This window comes from Schistocerca nitens, chromosome 11 (assembly GCF_023898315.1).
Source record: "Schistocerca nitens isolate TAMUIC-IGC-003100 chromosome 11, iqSchNite1.1, whole genome shotgun sequence".
NCBI lineage: Eukaryota > Metazoa > Arthropoda > Insecta > Orthoptera > Acrididae > Schistocerca > Schistocerca nitens.
Window position 1 is genome coordinate 188,533,709 of NC_064624.1, and position 18,129 is coordinate 188,551,837.

Genomic DNA, 18,129 nt, shown 5'->3' on the forward strand with positions numbered 1-18,129 from the left:
TCCAAACAGGACACACATGCATCCACAGCACCTGGGAAACAGTGTAGAAGGAAGTATATCCATGTCCACAGCAGCAAAAAGGTTAATAGTAACCTCTGACTTTTCACAGATTATGCAGTTACGTATAGCGAAGCACCATCTCAATAAACCTCCACAAATATTCATTCAGACCTTGACAAAACTTAAAAGTGGTGCAAGGACTGGTTGTTGTTGTTGTGGTCTTCAGTCCTGAGACTGGTTTGATGCAGCTCTCCATGCTGCTCTATCCTGTGCAATCTTCTTCATCTCCCAGTACCTACTGCAACTTACATCCTTCTGAATCTGCTTAGTGTATTCATCTCTTGGTCTCCCTCTACGATTTTTACCCACCACACTGCCCTCCAATGCTAAATTTGTGATCCCTTGATGCCTAAAAACATGTCCTACCACCCGATCCCTTCTTCTAGTCAAGTTGTGCCACAAACTTCTCTTCTCCCCAATCCTATTCAATACCTCCTCATTAGTTACGTGATCTACCCACCTTATCTTCAGTATTCTTCTGTAGCACCACATTTCGAAAGCTTCTATTCTCTTCTTGTCCAAACTGGTTATCGTCCATGTTTCACTTCCATACATGGCTACACTCCATACAAATACTTTCAGAAACGCCTTCCTGACACTTAAATCTATACTCGATGTTAACAAATTTCTCTTTTTCAGAAACGATTTCCTTGCCATTGCCAGTCTACATTTTATATCCTCCCTACTTCGACCATCATCAGTTATTTTACTCCCGAAATAGCAAAACTCCTTTACTACTTTAAGTGTCTCATTTCCTAATCTAATCCCCTCAGCATCACCTGATTTAATTTGACTACATTTCATTATCCTCGTTTTGCTTTTGTTGATGTTCATATTATATCCTCCTTTCAAGACACTGTCCATTCCATTCAACTGCTCTTCCAAGTCCTTTGCTGTCTCTCACAGAATTACAATGTCATCGGCGAACCTCAAAGTTTTTACTTCTTCTCCATTAATTTTAATACCTACTCCGAATTTTTCTTTTGTTTCCTTTACTGCTTGCTCAATATACAGATTGAATAACATTGGGGAGAGACTACAACCCTGTCTCACTCATTTACCAACCACTGCTTCCCTTTCATGCCCCTCGACTCTTATAACTGCCATCTGGTTTCTGTACAAATTGTTAATAGCCTTTCGCTCCCTGTATTTTACCCCTGTCAACTTCAGAATTTGAAAGAGAGTATTCCAGTTAACGTTGTCAAAAGCTTTCTCTAAGTCTACAAATGCTAGAAACGTAGGTTTGCCTTTTCTTAATCTTTCTTCTAAGATAAGTTGTAAGGTTAGTATTGCCTCACGTGTTCCAACATTTCTACGGAATCCAAACTGATCTTCCCCGAGGTCCGCTTCTACCAGTTTTTCCATTCGTCTGTAAAGAATTCGCGTTAGTATTTTGCAGCTGTGGCTTATTAAACTGATAGTTCATTAATTTTCACATCTGCCAACACCTGCTTTCTTTGGGATTGGAATTATTATATTCTTCTTAAAGTCTGTGGGTATTTCGCCTGTCTCATACATCTTGCTCACCAGATGGTAGAGTTTTGTCATGACTGGCTCTCCCAAGGCCATCAGTAGTTCTAATGGAATGTTGTCTACTCCCGGGGCCTTGTTTCGACTCAGATCATTCAGTGCTCTGTCAAACTTTTCACGCAGTATCTTATCTCCCATTTCATCTTCATCTACATCCTCTTCCATTTCCATAATATTGTCTTCAAGTACATCGCCCTTGTATACACCCTCTATATACTCCTTCCACCTTTCTGCCTTCCCTTCTTTGCTTAGAACTGGGTTGCCACCTGAGCTCTTGATATTCATACAAGTGGTGCTCTTCTCTCCAAAGGTCTCTTTAATTTTCCTGTAGGCAATATCTATCTTACCCCTAGTGAGACAAGCCTCTACATCCTTACATTTGTCCTCTAGCCATCCCTGCTTAGCCATTTTGCACTTCCTGTCGATCTCATTTTTGAGACGTTTGTATTCCTTTTTGCCTGCTTCATTTACTGCATTTTTATATTTTCTCCTTTCATCAATTAAATTCAATATTTCTTCTGTTACCCAAGGATTTCTATTAGCCCTCGTCTTTTTACCTACTTGATCCTCTGCTGCCTTCACTACTTCATTCCTCAAGGCTACCCATTCTTCTTCTACTGTATTTCTTTCCCCCATTCCTGTCAATTGTTTCCTTATGCTCTCCCTGAAACTCTGTACAACCTCTGGTTCTTTAAGTTTATCCAGGTCCCATCTCCTTTTTGCAATTTCTTCAGTTTTAATCTACAATTCATAACCAATAGATTGTGGTCAAAGTCCACATCTGCCCCTGGAAATGTCTTACAATTAAAAACCTGGTTCCTAAATCTCTGTCTTACCATTATATAATCTATCTGAAACCTTCTAGTATCTCCAGGGTTCTTCCACGAATACAACCTTCTTTCATGATTCTTGAACCAAGTGTTAGCTATGATTAAGTTATGCTCTGTGCAAAATTCAATCAGACGGCTTTCTCTCATTTCTTAGCCCCAATCCATATTCACCTACTACATTTCCTTCTCCTCCTTTTCCTACTGTCGAATTCCAGTCACCCATGACTATTAAATTTTCGTCTCCCTTCACTATCTGAATAATTTCTTTTATCTCATCATACATTTCATCATTTTCTTCATCATCTGCAGAGCTAGTTGGCATATAAACTTGTACTAATGTAGTTGGCATGGGCATCGTGTCTATCTTGGCCACAATAATGCGTTCACTATGATGTTTGTAGTAGCTTACCCACACTCCTATTTTTTTATTCATTATTAAACCTACTCCTGTGTTACCCCTATTTGATTTTGTATTTATAACCCTGTATTCACCTGACCAAAAGTCTTGTTCCTCCTGCCACCGAACTTCACTAATTCCCATTACATCTAACTTTAACCTATCCATTTCCCTTTTTAAATTTTCTAAACTACCTGCCCAATTAATGGATCTGACATTCCATACTCCGATCCGTAGAACGCCAGTTTTCTTTCTCCTGATAATGACGTCCTCTTGAACAGTCACCGCCCGGAGATCCGAATGGGGGACTATTTTACCTCTGGAATATTTTACCCAAGAGGATGCCATCATCATTTAATCGTACAGTAAAGATGCATGCCCTCGGGAAAAATTACGGCTGTAGTTTCCCCTTGCTTTTAGTCGTTCGCAGTACCACAACAGCAAGGCCGTTTTGGGTAGTGTTACAGGGCCAGATCAGTCAATCATCCAGACTGTTGCCCCTGCAACTACTGAAAAGGCTGCTGCCCCTCTTCAGGAACCACACGTTTGGCCTCTCAACAGATACCCTCCGTTGTGGTTGCACCTACAGTACGGCTATCTGTATCGTTGAGGCACGCAAGCCTCCCCACCAATGGCAAAGGTCCATGGTTCATGGGGGGTGGGGGGTGTTTCCACATGTATCACAGGAATTTTTCTTCTAGTTTTGACCAATATTATCTCCTGAATAAGTATGTAACACTTCTTTAAAAAAATCCTATACTGTCAGATCTTTATAAGGTATCAAACTAGTGCAAACACTGGTAACTTGCTTCAAATAATAGCAATGTAAAATTGTGAGCGCCACAAAACAAAAACAGTATGGTATTCTGTAACAACAATACCATAAATCACAATCAAAATACGTTAATTCAAACGAATACTTGGTAGCAACAATTTGTGGAGGTATAAAATGGAACTGTTACAGTCATAGGTAACACAGGTGTCAGACTTTGGTTCACTGGTAGCATACTGGGAAAATGCAGTCAGTCTCTAAAAGAGAATTGCTACAAAATACTAGTGCAACAGATCCTAGATTTTAGACTCATACCAAATAGGATATACACGAGATATTTGATGTATATGAAGAAGGGCAGCACAAATAGTCACAGGTTTATGTGACCCCCACAGACACACAAAAATTAAACTTGCAACTTTCAAAGGTAAGCCCAACCTATCCTGAGACAGCCCACTTACAGTGTTTCAAGAACTATTATCAAGTGAAGATTCTTCAAACATCCAACAGCCTACTATGCACAAGGGTGGTTTGACAAGACTGGTAAATTTCCACGAAAGGATGAAACATTTTGGTTATGCCTTTACAGTTAGGAAGCTTGATTATTTCAAGGATCATATAGATAATTTCAGCAATGTACATCACAGAGTTCATTGTTGACAGCCATCTGAATTGGTCAGTGTGTTAACTGTGATAGAAAATGGAGATAATAGAGTTTTGCACTGTAATTAAATATTTTCATTTGTAGTGTTTGACTGCTGCACAAATCAAAACAGAACTGGATGAAGTTCAGGCAGACTCTGCACCATCAATGGAGTCCATTTTTTACTCCTGAATAAATGAATTTAAACATGAGCAGACAAGCACTGAAGATGAAGTGCACTCCAGCCTTCCTACTGAGGTCACCACAAAGGAAACCATTTGCGAACTCGATGACATGGTAATGCATGACAACTGAATAAACGTTCTTGAGACTGGCAAGACTGTAGGCATCTCAAATGAGTGACTGCATAACATCCTACATGGGGAATTGGCTACGAAGGTGATGTGTGCAAGGTTGGTGCTACAATTGCCCTCAGTCTAGCAAAAGCACATCCGGCACAACATTTTGACACAATGTCTGGCAATGTTTAATCTTGATCCGCAAGACATTTTGGTCCAATTTGTGACCACTGATGAAGCCTGGATCCATCATTAAACACCAGAGTCAAAATGGAAGTCAAAACAGTGGGCAAAGATCGGTGAAAATGCATTAAAAAAGGCCAAGACTATTTTGTCAGCTGCTAAGGTGATGGCTACTGTTTTTTGGCATTACCAAGCAATAATCCTCGTAGATTACACGGAAAAAGGCAGAACCATAAGTGGACCTTATTATACTTCACAGCTGGATCATTTGTAACACTGCATTCACTGAAGAAAGACCGAGGTCAGTACACAAAAAGTGCTCAGTCGGCAGGATAGGACATCAACCTACACATCAGCAATAGCAATTGCAAAAGTGCATGAACTGGGCTTTGAATTAGTTCCTCATCCACCCTATTCACCTCACTTAGCCACAGGTGAGTTCTTTCTGTTCCCCAACTTAAAACAGGTTTGCTGGGAAGAAGGAAATGATAGCTGCAATCAACGAGTGTTTTGCAGGGTTTGACAGGATCTAATTTTGTTTTTCCAAAGGGATGCAAATGATAATTAATTGAAACCCTCAGCTGCCGACAGGTGTTGTTGACATACCTCGATGGGGACAGCTGAAAATGTGTGCCCCGACCGGGACTCGAACCCGGGATCTCCTGCTTACATGGCAGACGCTCTATCCATCTGGGCCACCGAGGACACAGATGAATAGCGCGACTGCAGGGACTTATCCCTTGCACACTTTCTGTGAGACCCACATTCCCAACTGTCCACAATTCTACATATGTAATATACCTAATAGATACACTGGAGGATCGCTGGACCCAGTGTATACCTGTCAAAGGGGACTACGGCGAGAAGTAAAGTGAGTTATTTACGAAACAAACATTTTTCCTTGCTTTTTTACCAGACTTACCAAATCACCCTCGTGCATCACCCGTACCGATTGCGAAGATGTAATCAAACTAATTACAACATGTGCAGACGCATTTATGTGCAAACACACTTCATCTGCAAATGGGAAGAAGTCCTAACATTTGCTGCAGGTGACGTGTGCCTTCCGCTGCGCAGTTGAACGTGATCTGCGGAGTATAAATGTAGATGTAACCAAAAACAACTATTATGTCATACTTCAAGCAGTCCGAGTGTGGGGTTCCCACAAACAAAGAGTTTCATTTTATTACATTGTTTATGGTGATAAGTCTCCATGGTGGTCTTGCGAGCAAACTTGTAGACTCTGGCCCTGGAGGTCTTAGGTTCAATCTCTCAAAGGGGAGCAGACTACTACTAATTGCAGTCCCTCCAGGACGGCCTCAGGTCCACTCTAACTGCCACCAAACGAATACCAGTGACCTTTCTCAGGGGTATAAGCTGACCAGGGCAGTGGGCTTGCCACCGTCCCCTCCTAGTGCCCCAGCATAGAAAGGCTGCACTCCACAGGCCAATAGCCCCGTCACAGGCTAGTTCCACATACTTTTTTCTTTATGCGGTGCTTGTAAAATATTTGAACCTTCAGACAGTTCCCACAGTTCACAACAGGAGCACACACACTGCACCAGCCGTAGGGATTGCCTACTTGCAAATAGCTAATTTCACCTCAAATTGTACAGGTCGAGAGAGAATGTGTCACATCAAAATTTCAAAATATGTGAAAAAAATATACGTTGAGGTTCCATACGACAGCTATCAAAAAATAAAATATTTCAATTTTCTGTCAACTGGTTAAAATGTTACAGACTTACCTAATTGATGGTATCTGTGAAAATTTCTTATTGAAAGGGAAAATAAAGAAACTGTAATTAAAAAACTAAAAGTTAGAGATCTAATTATTTTTTAAATTAAAGCCTCATTCACAATATTATCAGACATGATCTCTCTCTCTCTCTCTCTCTCTCTCTCTCTCTCTCTCTCTCTCTCTCACACACACACACACACACACACACACACACACACACACACACACACCTGAGCTGTCTTTTCATCTCTATTTTGGAAAAAAATACCAAACTTTTTGCAAATATGAACAGTCATAGGATGTTAATTGTCTTGAGAAATTACACTGTGGAAACTCACCTAACTGTCAGAAACAACACTAATGCCTTAACTTACACGAGGGTCATTCAATAAGTAATGCAATACTTTTTTTCTGAGAGCATGATGGCTATGTTTGAGACTCCGATACACCATATTATTCCTAACTCCCTCGGCTACAAAATCTTGTTTTTTTAACGTAATCTATGTTCAATGCAACGGTCTTACATCCCCTACTGGGAGGGCCTGTATGCTCGCACGGTACCACACCACTGGTCAATGCTGGATTTGTGTACCATAATTACTCGAATCTAAGCCGCACTCGAATCTATGCCGCACCTGAAAAATGAGACTCGAAATCAAGGAAAAAAAAAAAAATTTCCCGAATCTAAGCCGCACCTGAAATTTGAGACTCTAAATTCAAGGGGAGAGAAAAGTTTTAGGCCGCATCTCCAAATCGAAGCAAAGTTGGTCCATTGTAAAATGAGAGAGAATTTAGGTTGAACGAATGACGATACAGCTATAGTACTTTGGTTCGAGTTGTAAGCTTAGCAGTTAAGCTTTACCAGGTAGCCATTGCTATGCGTCAAGCGCTCCATCCGTATTTATACGGATACCCTGCCTTTTTCACATGCTTCATCTGGTTTGAATTGATTCCTTATTTTTCTTTGATCTGATAAGTGCCGTTCTCTTTGATATAGGTGTTTACGTCACTCTAAGCTGGAAATGCATTACTGTACTGTGTCCCGCATTGTTTGTCGCATTCTGATAGTGAGATTACGGCCGTCGCCGCTCGCGGCATGGCTTGCTTTTGTGCACGCTACCGCCACTTAAAAAAAAAATAAATAAATAAATAAAATAAAATAAAAAAAAGAGGAATCATCTCATTAGCGAAAAAATGGCAAGAGACTGCTATTTGTTGTTACTTACACTTCTGCTTTCTTTGATAATAATCAACAAGAACCAAATAATAGACTGCGTATGATAGAAGATGTTCTGAACGAGAGTTTAGCGAAAAATTTTCTCTGAAAATTTTTGCAGATGCCTCTTTAATACATTACATTCTGCACAGAAATTAGAATCATCTTAGATTTAAAAATCTAGTCAACTGCCGTGCTTCATTTCTGACTGTATCACTATTAGGCATAAGAGTAATACAAATATAAACATGACATGATATGTATATTCTTCCGCGTTTGCTGTTGTCTCACTCTAGTTTCATAGTTAGGCATAAGAGTAATACGGACATAAATATGACATTATATGTATATTCTTCTGCGTTTGCTGTTGTCTCACTCTAGTTTCGTAGTTTATTAGGCAGACAGGATTTAAATGAGATAGCAGCAAACATGAAAGAACACATGGCAAAATGTTTATATTCATATTATTCCTATGGTGAAGAGAATAATGCATGTGATTCACAATTCATAAAAGTTCCTATTAGGAACCATCTCTTCTCACAGGTAGGAACGAATTCAGAACATACAGTTGGTCATATTAACAAACATCCCAAACAGTCTTGCCAGTCCGATTTTCGTAGTACAGTGAAATTCTGCTACACTCAAAGATGAACAATACGGAATTTGTATTTACTTCATTGGACAATGTATGAAAATGCAGTGGTCGAAACTTGGGGCAGAGAAGAAAGCTCATCTTCCACTTTCTTTTCTTTAAATTTATTTACTGATGCAGAGGTTTTGGCATCAGTATTTATCTTTGTGCCTACAAAGCATGCCTGTGTAGCGCTACATATACTCGACGGCAAAGTTAATTGTGGCGGCACTTACCAACATTTCTCAGAACTTCCACTTACTTTGCACACGATTCTAAGCCGCAGGTGGTGTTTTGGATTACAAAAACCGGAAAAAAAAGTGCGGCTTAGATTCGAGTAAATATGGTAAACTTGCAATGATGACAGGTACCTTGTCCAATGACTCATTAAGCTTTTGTTCTCAGCCAGGTCTCTCAACATTCTGCAACCACCAACGAATATCTACAATTCTCTGGTTTTCTGCGAAAAGAAACTCAATGACATCTCACTGCTTGGAACACACCTCCATTACAGACATAAAGGCTACATATAGTGCCACCACCTACCGAATTTCATGAAACTATAGGGCCTGTAATTGGAATATACCACTATGTCCCACAATAAGTTCCATATTTTTTCAAGCAAAACTGGCTGAGAAAAAATGTGTTCCATTACTTATTTGAGCACCCATCAAATTTTTTCATAAAAATGAGAGAAATTTTTGGATTCTTTATGATTTATAAATCTTTTCTGAATATTCAAAAAATTGCATGGGATATTATTTGGTGATCATACTCATAATAGGTACAATCAGCATGGCAATATTTTTTCTGTGCAAAATGCAACAAATTTTTAAGTTAGACCTATCATGAAAAAAAGAAAAAGACACTATTTAAAAGGTTTGCTGCAAGCGAGTGAAAGTAATACAAAATTAGTATTTCTGAGTGAAAATAACTATGTTTTACAGTGCTACAAGTGTGTGGGAAAACAACTGTTCGTTTTCTTCAAGCTTTCTATAACAAAGAAAATGCATGTTAGTTTTATGTGTCTCTGTTTGCTATATATTTCACAATTTTTAGTCTCTCCCGAGTTTACTTCTTTTTGGCATTCCATGAACTGTAATTGTCTACTGTGGTTCGAACTTTGAAATACTAGGTGGAGAGTCTCTACACTTAACTAGACCGTCAGTTAATTGTCCATTTTCTTACTCTGGGTGAATAATACAACTACCATACAGTAAGTTTGCTGAAAGGGACTCACACTAACAGTCAACACTGCACTGCATTTGTTTTTTCATCTGCACCTATTTGAACTTGTGTAGCCAGGCCTGATTTCCATGTGGACAAGGATGACCAACAAGAACAGCACTTTGGAAATAGGAACACCCGTTGATCAGCATTTTCTTAAGAGGAACAGGGACTTCTTAGACATATTATAGGTTGCAGTAATTATGTGAAACCTGCAACAAATGCAAAAACTAACAATGTTCTTGGAGAAAATCCCTGACCACTTGCAGCAACCACAAGAGAGAACATGGAAAATTAACATAGGTCTGCGACAACACCACGGATACGGATACTGCCATTCAAATTACAAGTTTTTGTGACTTTTTATACAGCTTGTAAGTCTGGCAAACCACAAATTTAATCAAGTATTTTTAGAACAATATTCTCAACAAACAAACAATATTAATTATAACCCTCCAACTGTGGGCAATTTTCCAATTTTTCCATACAAAACTGGGGTGCATTTTTATTTGGTAATTAGAATAGTGGTAAGGATAGAATTATAGCAATGTAACAAGAAAACCAAAAACTCATTTTAGAGTTGATTTTTAATTGACATGAAGGAAATGAAGGAAACGTGTCATTCAATGTTATAAAAGCAGAATAAACTTATTGATAAATTTTCTGAGTATTGTGTATCTTAAAGCAAGGTTCCACACACAAGCTGGGGAATGTGGTCACAAAGTTTCTGCCACATTTAAGTACATGAGAGACTGGAAGAAGTGAGAAACAACATGTGCTGTTTCAAGCAGGAAAATGGTAACCTTCAATGTTCCAGTGCAACAGAAAAAGATTTGATAAAATAGCAGCCTGTGTTCCAGAGCAACACAAAAATATTTGAAAGGAAAGTTACATCTTCCGACTTGTGAATAGAGTAGAAATTACTTCTGATGCGATAATCGCGGACCCCACAAAATTATCTGGAAAGAGCTTAACGCCCACATCAGTGTTGCCCGTGGCTGGAGAGTTAATTCGGAACGGGTACATGTATTTCATTCATGTGTGACAAATGTACCAGATGCCACCTGTTGGCAGTTGCAATGAGCTGTATGCAAATAATGTGGATTCTGCCAAACCACTATTTCATCCTGTGATATAGCACGTCAATTTTGCTAGTACGTTGGATGAATTACTCTTGTAGCTGATTCAATCAGGTACCTTCTGGTACATTTCGTGTTTGGTGGTATAGTGTTAAACAATGCTGCATTTTGTAAAGTATTTGTTCGTAAGTTATTTTTCCTTTAGCTACTGATCTGAGCACAGTGCCCACTGAACTGATACCAGCAATTTAAAAACATTAAAGCAATCAAGATTGACAATAAAAATATATTAACACTCTTTCCATCCAGTAACTATCTCCTGACCCACTGTTCTGGGCGAATTTTCTGAAATCTAACCCTTTTCCTAGACTTCTCCGAAAGCTTGCCTAATTATAAGATTATTTTATGAATATGTTCCGCTGCCGCTTGGCGAACAGATTTTTTACCTATTTAAATACAACAAAAATACACTGTTTTACAACAAATAACACAAATATTCGATCTGACTCAGACAATCCAAGCATAAGGTAGCTGGGGTTGTGTGAGCATTACCTGCTTCTCGAGCACCAGCATGAAGTGGTGTCCGAAGCAAGACTGCATCATGACCCAGTCGACGGCCCCGGGAAGGCCGATATCTGTGGCGAGGAAGACGATGTCCTCACCCTGCAGCGTCGTGATCGACTTGTGTGACGTCACCAGGTGTGGCATCACCGCGTCCAGTGCACCCTGCCACTTGCACGAGGCACCCGGGCAGGGACAGCCGTACGGCCGGAACTCGCACCCCTCCTCGTGGTCGCCCTTCTCAGAGTGCAGCAGCGCCGCCTGGCATCCTGTCGTCTGATAGCGGCACGGAAATGTCACCGTCGATGCCACCTGCGGGCACGGGCACTCCGTTTCTCTCAACTGCCGACACACGACGGCACTTGAAGTCAAAGTACAAGTAAAACGTCACCCCGGCCACTACGGAATGCTTTCCACTACAGATAATGTTCGTCGAACATCTTCGGGTGGCAGGCAATTGAGACTTTGCCGAGTGTTTGGTAGATGAGAAAATGTGCTACTGAAACTATTTTCCTGTGTACGAAAGCACTCGGCAACATTCTAGACACCTGTCACCTGAAGACATTCCACGAACACAACAAACAGTAAAAATTATAGCTTAACAACGAAAGATATGGTGTTTTACATATACCTCAAAATAGTAACATTTGTGGCAGCACAGCACAAAACTTGCATAAAATTGTCTAATATGTGCCGTGCACACTTATTCAGCTCATTTGGAAAACTGATGCATTACCAGACACCAGTCATTTGTCCAACATATGAGAAACGAAGAAAGATAGACCACTGTAGCTACCGAGGCATCAGCTTTCTTAACGCGGTAAACCAGACTCTTTCTATAATTAGTTTAGAACAGCTAAAAGCATTTGCAGAAAATATCACTGAAGAATATCCGATTGGACTCTGTCCACACCATTCAGCTACTAACAATGCTTTTGCTCTTATGCAAATTCTTGAGAAATATCGAGAAAGTGACAGTCCAGTTAATGTTCACAACTTTTCGAAGAACTTATGACAGTATTTATCAAGATACCTTCTATAAAACCTTTAAGGATTTGCAAATCCCAAATAAACTCTCTGTAATATTTAGAGTATGCAATAGTGAATCGAGCAATATTACGGACTGAAGTAGCATACTTCCAATCTTTCTCCATAAGAACTAGATTAAGACAGGGAGGTGCATCATCAGGTGTACTGTTTACTCTCACTACAGAGGAAGTCCAAACAGAGGAAATTTGGAGAGTGTAATGGGCTACAAAAGAAAACTGGCAGGATTCAGATATTTGTTTCACACAGACGATACAGACTTAGAAAGTGAGGGAGATCTTTGTGAGGTGCACAAAAGGGTCACTACAGTAGCAAGTAATGCAGGACTTCCTGTCAATAAACAGAACAAACGCAAGTAGACAGAACTAAATACGTGCAACAGCACTTCACAGTTTATGATGACATGTTCAGGCTGCTGATCAGCTGTTCAAGTATCTGGGAAGATGGTACAGTTGTTATATTCAAATACCCTATGGTGTAACTGAAAGAATTCCTATGGCTCCTTATGTCTATATTCCTTCAGAGATAAAGTCTACAGCCACAACACATTTGGCAAATATGAAATCTGCAATGCCACTACACACCCCACTGTCCTCTATGGTGCATAAAGTTGGACACTAAATAACAGGGTGATGCAGAAGCTTTTAACATTTGAAAGAAATGTGACAAAGAGAACCTAGTGCCCAGTAACTGAAATACACTCCAAGACTAAAAAATGATGCACCACACAGAAATTACCAAAATTGGATGGAATTCGGTACAAGTGATGTAAACGTACAGACAAACAAATGATTACAAGTTCAGGAAAACTGAGTGATTTATTCAAGAGAAAGAGCTTCACAAATCAAGCCCAAATTCTGTCCAACTTGTGCATTAGATCATCAAAATCCCGACCTAGTTGGAGGGCCCTGTCGTAATGGTTCAAATGTTCTCAATTGGAGAAAGATCTGGCAACCCTGCTAGGCAAGGTAGGGTTTGGCAAGTACAAAGACTAGAAGCAGAATCTTTCGCCGTGTGTTATCAGGCATTATCTTGCTTAAATGTAAGCCCAGAATAGCTTGGCGTGAAGGGGAATAAAACAGGGCGTAGAATACTCTTGATGTATTGCTATGCTGTAAGAGTGCTGCAGATGACAACCAAATGGGCCTTTCTATGAAATGAAATGGCACCCCGGACTATCAGTCTTGGTTGTTGGATAGTAAAGTGGGTGACAGACAGGCTGGTATATCAAGACAGGTTTTAACTGGTCATCAGGGCTCAATTTAAAGGGGGACTCATCACTGAAGACTATTCTGCTCCAGTCAATGGTATTACAGGCCTTTTTAAGACGTGTCTTGAGATTCCCCGGACAGTGGAGGAATACCAACCAGACTGTAGTAAGCCATACGGCCTGACAACAGGATGTGATGGTCTGGGGTACCATTTCTTTCCACTGCAGCACCCCTTTAGTTTTCATCCGTGACCCCATCACAACAATGTGGTGCATCAAAGATATTCTATGACCTATTTTGTTGCCCTGCAGTGAAAGCGATACTCAGCTTATATTTCTGCAAGATAATGCCCATCTGCATACATTGGGAGTTTCTAATGTGTTTCTTCATGCTTGCCAAATCCTACCTTTGCCAGCAAGGTTGCCAGATCTCTCCCCAATTGAGAATGTCTGGAGCATTATGTAGTCCTCCAACCACCTCGGGATTTTGACTAATGCACCAACTGGCCAAAATTTGGTAAGATGTCCTTCAGGAAAACATCTAACAACTGTGAGTCAATACCAAGTCAAATAACTGCTTGCATAAGGACCAGACGCGTAACATTCCATTATTGACTTGCTCATTTTGTAAAGGTCTTTCTCTTGAATGTATCATCCAATTTTTCTGACACTGTAATCATTTGTTTGTACATTTACATCACCTCTACTGACTTCCGTTCCATTTGGATCATTCCTTAATGATGAGTCTCTTTTTGTCAAGGTGTACTTTGACAACAAGGAAGAAAAGTAAAATTTTTACGATCACGAACCAATCCAATGTTTTATAATACCGAGAGATCAGACAAGTCTAAAGGGCAAATCACGTCACCTGTATGCCAGAGGCCCAATTTACTAAACACGCTTTCATTCTTGACCCTACAACAAAAATAATACTGGGGAGGCCAAGAAATAGAATGGAAAGATGACAAAGAAAGGCACAGAGGCTTTGAATACAGTCAATCGGGAGGAAACAGTAACGGACAGAGCGCAGTGGACACAGACTATTGACACAGCACATGTTCTATAGGGACAGTGAGCACTGAATAAGCAGGTAAATAAGTAAGTGATTTACAAGCTGACAGAATGCCACCTTCAAGCCAGATGACAAAGGAAAGTCAGGCTTCTGTGTCTACTGTAACATATTTACATTATGGTTCACTTGCGCAATCAAGAACCTCCACGTAACTGTGAGCCGTGTGCTAAAGCAGTGTTTTATGTCTGTCTTCTCCTACCCAGACAGAGTCACGTGCTACTCAAATCATACACACAAGACATATCTGCCTTACTGACTCAAATCTATATGACGGAGGTTTAACCCTTCAAAAAGTTTGTAGTTATTGTTGTGCCCTTCAGTCCTGAGACTGGTTTGATGCAGCTCTCCATGCTACCCTATCCTGTACAAGCTGCTTCATCTCCCAGTACTTACTGCAACCTGCATCCTTCTAAATCTGCTTAGTGTATTCATCTCTTGGTCTCTCTCTACGATTTTTACACTCCACGCTGCCCTCCAATGTTAAATTTGTGATCCCTTGATGCCTCAGAACATGTCCAACCAACCCGTTCCTTCTTTTTGTCAATTTGTGCCACAAACTCCTCTTCTCCCCAATTCTATTCAATACTCCTCATTAGTTTTGTGATCTACCCATCTAATCTTCAGCATTCTTCTGTAGCACCACATTTCGAAAGCTTCTATTCTCTTCTTGTCCAAACTATTTATCGTCCATGTTTAACTTCCATACGTGGCCACACTCCATACAAATACTTTCAGAAACGACTTCCTGACACTTAAATCTATACTCAATGTTAACCAATTTCTCTTCTTCAGAAACACTTTCCTTGCCCTTGCCATTGCCAATCTACATTTTATATCCTCTCTACTTCGACCATCATCAGTTATTTTGCTCCCCAAATAGCAAAACTCCTTTACTACTTTAAGTGTCTCATTTCCTAATCTAATTCCCTCAGCATCACCCGACTTAATTCGACTACATTCCATTATCCTAGTTTTGCTTTTGTTGATGTTCATCTTATATCCTCCTTTCAAGACACTGTCCATTCCGTTCAACTGCTCTTCCAAGTCCTTTGCTCTCTCTGACAGAATTACAATGTCATCGGCGAACCTCTACATTTTTATTTCTTCTCCATGGATTTTAATACCTACTCCGAATTTTTCTTTTGTTTCCTTTACTGGTTGCTCAATATACAGATTGAATAACATCGGGGAGAGGCTACAACCCTGTCTCACTCCCGTCCCAGCCACTGCTTCCCTTTCATGCCCCTCGACTCTTCTAACTGCCATCTGGTTTCTGTACAAATTGTTAATAGCCTTTCGCTCCCTATATTTTACCCCTGCCACCTTTAGAATTTGAAAGAGAGTATTCCAGTCAACATTGTAAAAAGCTTTCTCTAAGCCTACAAATGCTAGAAACGTAGGTTTGCGTTTCCTTAATCTTACTTCTAAGATAAGTCGTAAGGTCAGTATTGCCTCACATATTCCAATATTTCTACGGAATCCAAACTTTATCTTCCCCGAGGTTGGCTTCTACCTGTTTTTCCATTCATCTGTAAAGAATTCGTGTTAGTATTTTGCAGCTGTGGCTTATTAAACTGATAGTTCGGTAATTTTCACATCTGTCAACACCTGCTTTCTTTGGGATTGGAATTATTATATTCTTCTAGATAGTAGAGGGTATCAGATAGATTTATATAATGGCAAGACAGAGATTTAGGAACCAGATTTTAAATTTTAACACATTTCCAGGGGCAGATGTGGACCCTGACCACAATCTATTGGTTATGAACTGTAGATTAAAACTGAAGAAACTGCAAAAGGGTGGGAATTTAAGGAGATGGGACCTGGATAAACAGACTAAACCAGAGGTTGTACAGAGATTCAGGGAGAGCATAAGGGAACAATTGACAGGAATTGGGGAAAGAAGTACAGAAGAAGAAGAAGAATGGGTAGCTCTGAGGGATGAAGTAGTGAAGGCAGCAGAGGATCAAGTAGGCAAAAAGACAAGGCCAGTAGAAATCATTGTGTAACAGAAGAAATATTGAATTAATTGATGAAAGGAGAAAATATAAAAATGCAGTAAATGAAGCAGGCAAAAAGGAATATAAACATCTCAAAAATTAGATGGACAGAAAGTGCAAAATGGCTAAGCAGGGATGGCTAAGAGGACAAATGTAATGATCTCACTAGGGGTAAGATAGATACTGCCTACAGGAAAATTAAGGAGACCTTTGGAGAAAAGAGAATTACTTGTATGAATATCAAGAGCTCAGATGGAAATCCAGTTCTAAGCAAAGAAGGGAAAGCACAAAGGTGGAAGGAGTATATAGAGAGTCTATACAAGGGCGATGTACCGTACTTGAGGACAACATTATGGAAGTGGAAGAGGATGTAGATGATGATGAAATGGGAGATACGATAATGTTACCCAAGGATTTCTACTAGCCCTCGTCTTTTTACCTACTTGATCCTCTGCTGCCTTCACTCTTTTGTATTTCTTTCCCCCATTCCTGTCAATTGTTCCCTTATGCTCTCTTTGAAGCTCTGTACAACCTCTGGTTCAGTCAGTTTATCCAGGTCCCATCTCCTTAAATTCCCACCTTTTTGCAGTTTCTTCAATTTTAATCTACAGTTCATAACCAATAGATTGTGGTCACAGTCCACATCTGTCCCTGGAAATGTGTTACAATTTAAAACCTGGTTCCTAAATCTCTGTCTTACCATTATATAATCTATCTGATACCTTTTAGTATCTCCAGGATTCTTCCAGGTATTCAACCTTCTTTTATGATTCTTGAACCATGTGTTACCTATGATTAAGTTATGCTCTGTGCAAAATTCTGTCAGACGGCTTCCTCTTTCATTTCTTAGCCCCAATCCATGTTCACCTACCATGTTTCCTTCCCTCCCTTTTCCTACTCTCGAATTCCAGCCACCCATGACTATTAAATTTTTGCTTCCTTCACTACCTGAATAATTTCTTTTATCTCATCATACATTTCATCAATTTCTTCATCATCTGCAGAGCTAGCTGGCATATAAACTTGCACTACTGTAGTAGGTGTGGGCTTCGCGTCAATCTTGGCCACAATATTGCGTTCACCTATGCTGTTTGTAGTAGCTTACCAGCACTCCTATTTTTTATTCATTATTAAACCTACTCCTGCATTACCCCTATTTGAGTTTGTATTTATAACCCTGTGTTCACCTGACCAAAAGTCTTGTTCCTCCTGCCACCGAACTTCACTAATTCCCACTTTATCTAACTTTAACCTATCCATTTCCCTTTTTAAATTTTCTAACCTACCTGCCCGATTAAGGAATCTGACATTCCACACTCCGATCCGTAGAATGCCAGTTTTCTTTCTCCTGATAACAACGTCCTCTTTGGTAGTCCCCGCCCAGAGATCCAAATGGGAGGCTACTTTACCTCCGGAATATTTTACCCAAGAGGATGCCACCATCATTTAACCATACAGTAAAGCTGCATGCCCTCCGGAAAAATTACGGCTGTAGTTACCACTTGCTTTCAGGCATTCGCAGTACCAGCACAGCAAGGCCGTTTTGGTTAGTGTTACAAGGCCAGATCAGTCAATCATCCAGACCATTGCCCCTGCAACTACTGAAAAGGGTGCTGCCCCTCTTCAGGAAC

At 40.1% G+C, this 18,129-nt stretch overlaps 1 protein-coding gene across 1 annotated transcript in view; it reads right to left on the reverse strand.

Annotated features, from left to right (window-relative positions):
- Positions 1-18,129, reverse strand: part of LOC126212832 (E3 ubiquitin-protein ligase SIAH1-like) — a 67,745-nt gene that overhangs the window by 40,114 nt on the left and 9,502 nt on the right. Inside the window, exon 2 of the mRNA XM_049940247.1 lies at positions 11,161-11,481. Coding sequence (XP_049796204.1) covers positions 11,161-11,481 — 321 coding nt within the window. The remainder of the gene's footprint in view (positions 1-11,160; positions 11,482-18,129) is intronic.